Below are 12,092 nucleotides of genomic sequence, written 5' to 3'. Positions count from 1 at the left end.
TTGACCAGATCGTCGTTGTAAATGAGAATTTGTTCTCAATCTTCTCATCTGGTAAAATAAAGGTTAAATGAAAATGAAAAAAAGAAATAACCAATTGCAGTATTCTAAGTGTGGTCCCACCAGTGTGTTACACAGCCTCCATTCATTTGTACTCTGTACACTTCTGACTAACCAAACATTACACTATATATTCTTTCATGCACAACAGTAGCTGACATTAAACCCCAGAGAGCGCCAGGGGAAATAATTACCAGTGGGCTGATTGAAAAAGGGTTCTACATAGTAGTCATTTGATTGACAATAGTAAGGTCAATTCTGCACATATTTTAGTTGTGAATTTCTCTTCCAGTTATGTCAATTATTTTCCCGGGAGGATTCAAACCAAGGTGAAGAAAATCAAATCTTTCATGTGCTTTTCTTAAGGAGGCAATCTTTACCCTCAGGCAAAGTGACTTTCATGAGAAAGAGTTAAAAAGATTGCAGCTCCAGCGAGAGCCTGCCACTGAACTGTTAATGAGTCCGAAAAAAAATCTGACGGGACCAAACACTACCACCAAAGAAACCAACGCTCCTTCTATTTTCTGATCAGAATTCACAAACTTGGTGCATCTCTACGTGTTTCCAGAAATGCAAGCAAACTTCATTTGTATCTATAGCCAACCCTCTCATACACGCTGCCTGTAAGCAAGTGTCATTGTACTATACTGTATGTGATTTATTATTTGTAAAGCAGCGTTTATACAGTATATTATCTGTACCCTAAAGCTTGATAGAGGCCTACACAAAATGTATTCACCTTCATTTGCGTTTCACAAATACTGTATGCCAAACATGCCCATGCACTATCATAGTAAATATTTCAAAAAGCTTCTGTCAGGCTTACATACAGATCCCATAAATCAGAAAAAAAACTAAACGATTTTATGCTGTCAATCTAATCTCAACATCGCAATAAGCAAATTATAAAAATCACTTTAGACTGGAATTTATTCATGTTAAGAACTGCGATAATGATCATTCCATGAATCACTGGATGCACAGAAACTTCAGCTGATAAGATTCAACTACCGCAATTGTATTTGACTGGTTCTGCTAACCAAGGCCACTCTCAAGTAGGGTGACCCTTAAAGAGAAAGTAGCTTCAGATTACATTTGATTTATTTTGTTCACTTTTCCCATGCCTTTTCATGGAATTTGCAGTTATGATGAGTGGTTCTGGGTTCTGTTTATTTTTGTATCATTTTGCTTTGTATCATTACCTTTCTGGGAGTTTATTATTATTATTATTATTATTATTATTATTATTATTATTATTATTATTATTATTGTACCTATAATTGAATGTTGGCCCAGTTGTATTGTATGTTGTAATTACATGATGTATTGCATGACCTTCTGTTTATATATTGTAATAGTGTCCATTTAATATAAAACTCTATCTTTGCTCTTGTGGTTTATAATGCCACATTTGGATACAATTTATTTGCTATTATTGAATCAAATTAACATTAGAAATAGTGTTTAAAAAGCAATGCCATTTGTCCAATGTGTTTTTATTGTTTTGTCTTATCTACTATTTATTTTCCCCAGAAGGTCTATCTATCAAGACAATAGTTAATCAATCTTGTCTTCATTTAGCAACTTCTTCAGAAAACACTCCTTTACACTTCTACACAGATTCAGGGCTCATTTAAAATTATCTGCTGCCATGGTTTTAATCATTCAAATAGCACCTTCCATATTTACAGACAGAAATACATGAAATAGACTCACATGCTACACAGAGGGCCCTATGTGCCACTACTGTGTAGGTCAAATAAATACTGCATACCTATTGTTGTTCATTGGTTTGTCCGTCTTTGCTAAAATTTACACCATTTAATTTCTTGACAAACGTGTTAAATAAGAGATTTTCAGTAAACCGCATAGGCTGTTGAACATTCTTAACAACAAAACTTTAAAACCAAAAAATAAATTTTAGGCATCTAAGCAAAAATCTATTTTATTCTGGGGTCCCTAGAGGTTCCTTCTATTTTTACAAGGGTGCTTTTATTGTTTCATTGAAACAACAAGTTCTGCATCTACCTTTTTATGCAGCTGCAAAGGGTTTAGTGCAATAATATCTGTGGCTGCCTAATCAAGGTTCCTTTGTTGTTCACTCATAATAATAATACAAAATGCTATCTGGGGTTCAATGCTGAGTAAGAGCTGACTTGGTTCAGTAACCCAAGCCCTTTGCTTTGTTAGTGGGTTATTTTTTATTGCAGTTGGGATGGGATGAATACAGGTGCCAGAAACCAGGGCTGAACTGGGATCAACCGCAGATGGTTGGGTCAATTTAAATAACTAATATTAATATAATTATTACAGTCCAGTGTTTTTAGTTAGTACAATTACACACGGTGGCTGTACTTTTGAAGAAATCAGTTCTGTTCTAGCACCCTCAGATAATGTCTACAGAAATAACAGGGGTTTCAATTTTCTCTCTCTACTTACCTTATCAACTAATAATGGAAAATAGATAGATTCCCAGCATGCAACATTTTTTAACAATCTAATTTTATAGAGATTAAGAGGTGCTTAAGGAAATTCTCAATGGAATTGCCCAAATTGACATGGAATGGTTTTTAGAAAAACATAATAAAAAAAAGGTCAATATATATTGTTCCTCAATTCTGTCACCACCTTGGTCTGTCGATCCATGTACATTTTTAAAGTTGTTGGTTTAGTAAAACACACAGTTTACAGCTACATTGTAATTGATTGTTCAATGATAATATTGTATCTACTCTCTGCATTTCTCTCCAGCCCCCCAGTAAACACTGAATATTATTTGTTACTTCATGAATAAATTGATATTCACACAAGAAAATCAAGATAACAAATAAAAGAGTTCTGTTCAAAATGTTGGTAATGTTGTGTTCCCTTAGTTACAGCAGGGCAACTGAAAAGCAAGCGAGCAGTAAATACCACAAGGGGGAACCCTAGAGGTATATATGCAGTGTATTTCTGGCAGTGGAAACACCAAGACCAAATACCGAGAGGAAGTCTTTGGGAGAAAATTGCTTCCTGTACTAAAGGAAACATGATTTCCCTGCAGTGCTGATTGCTACACTCATAGCTTTTTCTAGGATGGTACAGAAAGAGAAATCATTGTTTGTGCGATCATTACATTTTAATCATAATATGAAGTGTTCTTTTCTTAATGGCTGTTTCCTTGATATAATAATGATAGCTTTGATGATGATTTGTATATATATATATATAACTTACCGATTGAGTTATATTAGATATCTACACTAAACAAGTACACAAAATTGTATCAGATGTGTTTCAGCTTTGGTTAAGTCATGTACAAGAAATGAGTGGTTGCATAGATATTATATGGCTTTCATTCTTTAATCTGTTTTTGTTTGACATTCTTTTTTTTTTTTTACACCAAACTGTTTTCACCACCGATCTGAAAGATAACCCATGTAGCAACTCTTCCTGTTTTGTTTACATTTTAAATAATACCAGGAGTTGAGCAGCTTTTGTTTCATTTATGTAATGCATATATGTTTTTTGGGGGTTTTTTTTAAGTTATGGCAGGGCAACTTCTCAAACTCCATAGAGTTCACACAATTATCATTTCTAAAAAGTAATAAAACATTGACCAGAAGGGATATAAGGAATTACCTTATTTGTTTGCATAGATCACGTAATGCCTGTGCCTGTGTATTTTTCCATTGAAGGATTTGTCCGATCAAAGATAGGGCCGTGTTGATGAAAGAGGTTGTTGAAGGAACTGCTGCCATACATCACGAGGCTCAGTGGAATGCTTCCAAGGAGGAGTTTGTAATGCATTAACCTCATTTGATTTTACTTTGGCATTAAGGCTTGCGCTGAGCAACAACATTTTGCTGGTGATTAGGGCGACAGTTTCTACTGGGGTTAGGGTTCACCACAACTGTCACCAAGAAAGATTGTTGAGTGTTCTTCTTACATCTCCTAGTATGTGGTTTCAGTCTGTTAACTCACATAGGGATTGTTCGCGGATTAATTCCAGAATACTATACCTCACATTGTTTGCACTTCAGAATGCTACAACAAGCCATGAATGGAGCAAACAGTGGCAGTAGCAAGATAAAGCAACAGCAAATTCTCACTCCAACAGAGCATCATGAGCATTACCACTGATCACTCAGGCCAGCATTGATTGACTGCCGGTGTATTCAGCTTGCAAACTTCCTGTCAGCAGCAGCAGCAGTACAGAACATGCATATTATATTGTCTCTACTTGTTTTAATCATAAGATACAAGTTACTTTGTGATGTCCTTATCAATTAACGAAATTACACTCTTCGCAAAAAAAAAAAGACAAATAGAAATCTTTGTGAATCCAGCATTTTGATTGGTTGAGAGACTGAACAATTCATAAAGTTAGTCAACAACAACTACTATTGTGTTTTCATGCCCAAGCTACTTTGCGCAGTGCCCGGCTTCAACATCGATCCTGTAAAATCGCATCGAAAAAACACACTTCCCCACATGACTGAAAAACTGTGTTGTAATTGATTGATTTCAGTCGGCTTGCAAAGTTTAAACATGTTTAATATTTTTCATCGGCTAGTGTGTTATGCGACGATCACATCGGGCAGTGTACCTCAGAGACTCAGTGCTGAGTACAGTGAAGTCAGTTGGTGCATGATTTTAATTAATGAAACTTTTTTATATATATTTTTTTAAATGTAGTCATTGCCAATGATTTTTACCCCAGTTTTCTCCCCAATCTGGAATCACCAATTGTGTCATTATTAATCCCGGTTCACCGCTGCAACCCCCCAGCAACTCGGGAAACGGAGGCTGAAACAAGCATCCTCCGAAACGTGTTCTGCCAAGCCGTCATTTTTCGCACTGCAGATCCACAGCGAAGCCATCAGACCTATAGTGCCGGAGGACAACACAGATCTGAATGGCTCCACTGCAGACCCGCAGGCCCTATCAGCCACAGGGGTCACAGGTGCGCGGTGAACAGTGCATTGCCCTGCCGACCTAAGCCCTCCCTACCCGGGTGACGGTCAGCCAATTGTGTGCCGCCCCCTGGGAAACCCCGGTCACGGTTGGCAATGACATAGCCTGGATTCAAACCTGCATTCTCCCGGCTATAGGGCGCATCCTGCACTCCACGCGGAGTGCCTTTACTGGATGCGCCACTCGTGAGCCCCTTAATTAATTAATCTTAAAAAAATGTGTATAACTTATCATTGTCAGCATACCCAGGTAACTTAATTTAAATATTTGGTTTTTAAAGCATCATTTGAGCATTTAATTTTATGTAGAAAATACACTGACAATTATAATGTAGGGAAATATCCCACAGCAGCAAACAACTACTACTCGAGTTTATTTTACATAGGGAAATTATGGAAGTAGGTTAGTGTATATTCTGTTCATTTTTTCCTTGGTAAATGCATAGTATAACCATATGAAAAGCATGGTAAAAGGCAAACATATTGTGGTCAACTTTTACAAAGGAATCCAATGTAGAACAATGTAGAACTTGAGGCTTGTGGGCAGGGCCGGATTAAGGTTATGAGGGCCCTAAGTCTAATAGGAGGGAAGGGCCTAAGTATGTATTACATATTGCAAAAAGAAATTATGAAGGCATCATGTATCATGTACTGAAAACTGAAATTATCTCAATTAATACTCACTCCACAGTTTATTAATAAGGGAAGACAATCTATTTAATAATAGTAGGTATTGCTAGCAAAATATTTCAAATTCTATACGCAAAAGAAGTTTAAATAATCCAATTTTATGTAAAGGGCAATACAGGTATTATACACACAGCTATGAAAATTTCAATCACGATTTTCTTGAAAACGGTTAGTCCTACACAAAAATTGTAAATATCTTAAAATATTAAACTTTACAAGATCTACAACTTCATAGCATTTTCCGGTGATTTAGTTGTTAGAAAATGTTGTTGATTTTATTTTTTTAGATCATAAAAATAAAAACTATTAAATGGTTTATTATAGTAATCGTTAACTTTTAACATAAAGATTCGAAAATCTTAAAATAAACTTAATAAAAACATGGAAATTTACCTTGCCTTCCGAAGAATGGATTCGTCTGGCCACAAGGTTCCAAAATTATGATTACAAATACGGTTAAATAAAATCTTCAGAATGTAAAATATCTATACAGTAAACTAGAAATAAATAGCTCTATATACAATGAAGCAAGCAAACGCGATCGCCAAAATAAAGGAAATGAAAACGCAGGCAGAGTCAAGATTGAAATGGCTTGAAAAATGGGTTGCTGCCGAAGAGAGAGTGTTCAACTAGTGAAGGCTGAATACTAAGTGAGTAGTTTGCTAACTGATCATGAGGGTGCTACAATTTGTGTCGCTAATGTCGTCTATTTGTACAAAGCAATATCTAATGAGACAAAAAAATTCCGATGGCCACGCTACCATCACTCAGATGTTAATTCAATATGGAATGGAGGGTCTACAAAATATGAGGGCCTAAAGCTATAGCCTTATTAGCCTATGAGTTAATCTGGCCCTGCTTGTGGGTGAAAGTTATTTCAATTATTGTGTCATTCTATCTCAAACAAGATAGTGACAGGGCTGGCATGTCATTGTTTTTTGTTTTAAAATTCATGCAGAATAGTATCCATGACAAATGAAAAACAACAATGTTTTTGAGGGGTAATCTCCTTCCAGGGGTGTCATTTGCTGTGGGGCAAGGGGGGGGCAGCCCCTCGTGGCTGGGCAATGAACAGGAACAGTTAGCCCCACAACCCTGGTCTTTGACAGCCACAATCTAGCAGGTTTTATAGGTAATCCTTAAATCATCCATTTCTGAAGAATGCCAGCTGTTGATCAATTTAGCAAGTTAATGTGTTCAATTAAATCAGGAGTGGTCAGCTCTGGTCCATGAGAGCTGCAGGGTGTTCAGGTTTTTGTTCCAAATGATCTCTAAATTACTTAATTGAACAAATACTACTTAAATTGAAAAAATACTGCTTAACTAATCAAAATTAAAGTCTTTTGAAATTGGTGATTAAGGGTTACCTATAAAATCTGCTGGGTTGTGGCTCTCCAGGACCAGGGTTGGCCACCCCTGGTCTATATGCTCCATATGTCTTCCACTTTTTTGACTGCATGATGAGTCAAAGGGAAATGTCTTGTTTGCCACAGAAGGTGGAAAATGGAAGAAATTAAACGACAGCGAGACAGCAATGAGGGATTGACTTTCAGAAGAGACTATTAATATTGCTCCTGCCCAGGTAACTTTATTTATACATGTATGCTCTAAAGCAGGGGTGCACAATTCTGGTCCTGGAGGGCCGGATCCCTCCTGGCTTTTGTTCCAACTGTGTTCTAAATTACTTAATTAGACCAATAATTGGTAATAATTGGTCCAATTAAGTAATTTAGGGCAAGGTTGGAACAAAAGCCAGGAGGGACACCGGCCTTCCAGGACCGGAACTGTGCACCCCTGCTCTAAAGCATGGGTTCTCAAACTGGGGGTCACAAAGGATTTGGTAGATGAAACTTTTTTTATTATTTTTTTTAGTATCTGTATGCACATTGACTTACAAAAACAGCACATACTCCCTATAGTAATATTAATGAATGCGTTCTACTTTCTTCTCCTTCCTTCATATCTGTGCGTGGGGCATGGGTGGAGCTACGGTTATTAAAATGGGCACTGCGCTACCGGCTGGTTATTATGTGTGTGAGCAGTCGACAGAAGAGCTAGAAACCAGAGAAATAGAGAGAGAAAATAAAAAATCTTTGACTGCACGCTGACTCCTGTGTTTCATTTGAACCCGGTTCTCACAGAATATAATTCAAACACCAAAAAAAGTGTGGCGGCACATTGTACTAGTTTTAGAATGGTACCTGAATGCATAGCTGCTCTATAACTCATTGTTATCCTTTTCACAGTGGATCGGCAGAAAATGATATTTAAGGTGATATACAATACAGTATTAGATAGATTCTGGTTGAAATGTACTGTTAGAATCAGGGCCGGATAAAGGACGACGGTGCCCTACGCTAACCCATATTTTGGGGGCCCTATGCACAATAACTTGTGAAATGGTGTTGTAATTAACAGCCTGTAGGTAAAGTGTATCTGCAAGGAAAGCTTTCAGTTCTATGTCAGATGCATGTTCACCATTTAGACCTTGCAAAACAAATACAATGTGTAACACATACTGATCTTGGGCATCAGTTGACCCGTCAGTGACCACTGACAAGCAACCAGACTGTTTTACCAATTCCATAATCTCCTGCTTGTGATACTTGGCAACTTTAGGTAAGTATTCATGTCTCAGATGGCCTGATAAAGGAATCGCTCCACCATTTGATACACTCACTGAAGAATTTACGTTACTTTTTAGTTGTCAATTTTTCAAGAGGGATATTTCCGCTAACAAACGCCTCTGTCAGGTCAAAATGTAATGTGTTTTGTGCTTCACGTTTTTCAGTGGACATTTGGAACATGGAAGTCACTGTTTTTTTGTTTCTCTTTCGGTGAATACTTGAATAAATAAATCGGTGTATAGCCAATAAACACCGGGAAAACACTGGAAATGGTTATTCAATTCACTTCACTGCTGGGCAATGTCCCGCCTTCCTGACGTGTATATATCATTGTTTCGTTCTGAATACTTAAACCCACCCCAACTACTCCGTTTACGAGATTTAAAACGAGATTACAATTAGGAATTGAGGCTTGTTCACGGGATTTAAATATGTACTGTATTACAGTTAAGATACGGAGGATTTAAAATAGAATTGCAAATTGTGACAAAATGTAAAAAAAATGCTTACAAACCCTAGAAGAATGTGCACGTGACCATAAGGTTAAGGCCTAAATATAATGTATGGTGATTGGTGGTGAGGGCTCCGTACGTCACTGTCTCTTGTGTATCTTTGTTCTCATTGGTACCTCTGGAGGTTTGCAAAACGTGCGCGCCAGGGCGGTGAGCCCAACTGTCCCGTTGATGCGTTATTGTCTTGCACCGCACAGCCTCTCTTTTTGTTTTGTGAAAATAACTAGCGTCACGTGCCGTTTCACGCCAGAAATTAAAAGGAATTCGCAATGCGTTGAAAGCTTTGTCTGAGTATGGCAAGTCTTACGAAAATGCCAAAAATGTCCGCCATTACACAGTTTTTCCTGCGTACCGCTGGGGTACGTCTACCACAGTTTGACTTTTGACAGTCTGACACATGACTTTTTTTTTTTTTACCTGAAGTTTTTAGTTATTTTTGTAAAAAAATCAATAAATAGGAAGGTTAACTATTGTTTATTCCACCTTTAAAATACACTGTCCAAAACCATGCTCTAAACATCATGCATACATGCTTACTGCTCTTGCTGCAACTTGGTGGTGTAAGATGCTATAAATTAACTGTATAATTTTTTTTAGGAAACACGTATTGGTACATTAATTATATTGTTAGCATATCCTAGTAACAGTTATTATGTTGAACATGGTTAGGCCTAGAATTTTAAAAAAGTCCATGTAAAACAATTAAGCACATAGTGGTAATATACCGCGGGCGCGTAATACACTCGTACAGGTATTATTACCAATACCCTGCCACGTCAATCGATACTTGAGAATTATGTAGGCAAACGTAAAGAACGATTTGACTGTTTTGAACATTAGCCTACTGGGTTGTTCTTTCGTTTTCCACCATAACTCGTTTAATTTATAAGCCACGCTAATGGCTTTACTTGAATAGCTTACCACAAGACAGCCTCAAGGAAGAAGCTCATCCCACAAAACGTGTCCTCCTATTTTTCTTGCAGACGGGGGTTTCTATAGAAACGCCTCTTACCCTGTGTTCCCTGCTTACCGCGTTGAGCCAATCAACTGCTGGAGTGCGGTGTCTAGTTACACTCCCAGCCGGGCCCAAGCCAGAGAAGAACAACGCTTGATGTAACACTGGTTACAATCTAACAATCTTACAACCTCGAAGCACATAGACACGCCTATCTAATGCGAATAAAATAGAACCACAATTTGCAACCTTTCGGATAAAGGTGGCTTCGGTGTATATTTTAATTCGGACAAGGATCGTTTTGACTGTTTGTGGGATACGGTTATGGGGGTGAGCTTCTGAAAGAAACCTGTTGCTGATTTCACAACCCCGCGCTCTCCCTTTTTAAGAAGTGATGCTGTGTCTCATCCCTCTGCGCAGCCACTGCCATTGTAGCAGAAAGTACAGCCGTTTTTAATTTGGATTGTGGATTATATAAACACTTGAAAATAAGGTAAGTTTGAGTTTATTGCACGTAATTGTTTTATTATTATTATTATTATTATTATTATTATTATTATTATTATTGGCGTGAGACAAACAAACTGCTTAAAACAAACTGCTGAAACTAACTCCGGTAAGATGTGAATGGTATTTGGTAGCCTATTGTTTACAAGAGAAACTTCAAACTTAAATTTTAACAGATACACAGCAGTGACAACACATATGTGTATTTTGTTAATCTGCATTAACCGCAATGAAAGGGTGTGTTTTTATTTTATCTTACTCGTTTTATGTTATTTTTGCGCTTTGATAAGTGTGCTGTAGTGTTGAAGTTGTGGCTGTGTGTGAAAACATTGGTCACTATATAATCATGATTTGTGTGGTGTCTCAGCTTGGAGTCTTGAAAAAAACAAACGGTTGTTTTGTAACTTTAGTAACACTGAAGTGTTCAGCTCGTGGCTGAACTGGACCAGATCGAGACATGTATTTAGTACAAAATGTACTTTTACCACACCAGTCATTCATAATAGTTGTCTTCGGTTCCTATGACATACGTGTTTCCCAAACCAGTGTCTTAAGTGCTTAAATATAAATATAATCTATAACTTTCCCTGAAAGTGTTTTGTTTCCAACACGTCTCCATGTGTACAGCAGGTCATGCAATTACACAGTCTGCAATCGTGTCCTGTTATTGCCTGTAGAAACACATACCTGGAAAGTGAATAACTTGGAACAGTCCCCATGATTTTCTAGGTGGAATGGGTTGAGTATTCTTAGTGGTCTCCCTTTGTTAATCCACAAAAAAAACAAAAAACAAGAAAGCAACAGTAAATGTTAATGACCATCTGTTTGTGTCCCGTGTTGCAGATCTGCTTTTAAAATGTGAAATGTTTTATTTAAACTGCGGTTTGTAGTTAAAGAAACATCGGATTAACCAGGCGATAGAAACTTATTACGCCAATTTATTCAACAAACTACTGGTCAGTTTTCATAATAGAGTAATATTTGATAAAAAAAAAAAAGTGATATTTAAATAGAACATTTTGCTTTAAGATACTTAAAAGCTGTTGAGGAACAGAGCCGGCCAGCAGAAAAATACTTTTGGCAGTAGATTTGTTGTGATTCATTTTAGTGGAAATGTTTAGCGCAGCAGTTCACAAAACAAAGCCATGCCTTTCTTCTGTTTAACATACATCCAGTGGAATGTTGCATATTACCACAACGTCTTTATAATGACTTACATTTTAAAGGTATAAATCTGAAGAAAAAATATATATACCATGCATATGTGTTTTGGGGTGTTTTTTTTTTTAGCACAGGGCTGCACTGTATTTGCAAACTGCCAGGCCCCTTTTAGAGTGGAACCTGAATAAGAATGCACCTATAAGGACAAAAGTGTAAACTTTTTTTTTTTTCAGTAGCCAGTTCATTTGAATGGTTTTTAATATACATACCCACAAGCATGGTAGTTCATTGTCAGTCTCTTTGATTACACAATGATTTAATCTCAGTGTGAGTACACCATTCACATTCACTACATCTGACTTCTAAACTGTTCTGCTGTTTATGTAATCTGCAGTCATGTGTGTTAAATGCACTTCTCCAGACAGTTGTGATTGGATAATGTCTGCTTTATTTAAATGGGAATGTGTAATTGTATCCATCACCACTAAAGGTTTGCACTTTAATGTATCCACCTTTTTATTGTTTGTACACAATGCAGGACCAAAGAAGATAAGATACTCTTTTTTATTGTTTTTATTTATTTAATACAATTAAAAATATGTATTGATACAACTGACAATTACTATGT

General features: G+C 37.0%; 2 protein-coding genes across 11 annotated transcripts in view; one reads left to right on the top strand and one right to left on the bottom strand.

Moving 5' to 3' along the window:
• LOC117409061 (mitogen-activated protein kinase 10) overlaps positions 1-11,767 on the bottom strand; it is a 94,246-nt gene extending 82,479 nt beyond the window's left edge. For 2 of the 4 annotated variants that reach the window (XM_059019266.1, XM_059019206.1), the window contains exon 1: positions 9,763-9,781. Coding sequence is in view for 2 of the 4 variants with exons in the window: in XM_059019319.1 (XP_058875302.1) it covers positions 10,991-11,064; positions 11,734-11,753 (94 nt within the window). In the remaining 2 variants the exon portion in view is untranslated. Of the gene's footprint in view, positions 1-9,762; positions 9,782-10,990; positions 11,065-11,733 lie in introns of those variants that run through there. The other 2 variants (XM_059019112.1, XM_059019319.1) reach the window with 2 other exon arrangements.
• LOC117409269 (tyrosine-protein phosphatase non-receptor type 13) overlaps positions 9,909-12,092 on the top strand; it is an 89,628-nt gene continuing 87,444 nt past the window's right edge. For all 7 annotated transcript variants that reach the window (XM_059018773.1, XM_059018833.1, XM_059018790.1 and 4 more), the window contains exon 1: positions 9,909-10,289. The gene's annotated coding sequence lies outside the window, so the exon portion shown is untranslated. The remainder of the gene's footprint in view (positions 10,290-12,092) is intronic.

Source organism: Acipenser ruthenus, chromosome 1 (assembly GCF_902713425.1).
Source record: "Acipenser ruthenus chromosome 1, fAciRut3.2 maternal haplotype, whole genome shotgun sequence".
Taxonomy (NCBI): domain Eukaryota; kingdom Metazoa; phylum Chordata; class Actinopteri; order Acipenseriformes; family Acipenseridae; genus Acipenser; species Acipenser ruthenus.
Note: the sequence above shows the minus strand (reverse complement) of the source record. Positions and strands in the feature narration are given on the sequence as shown.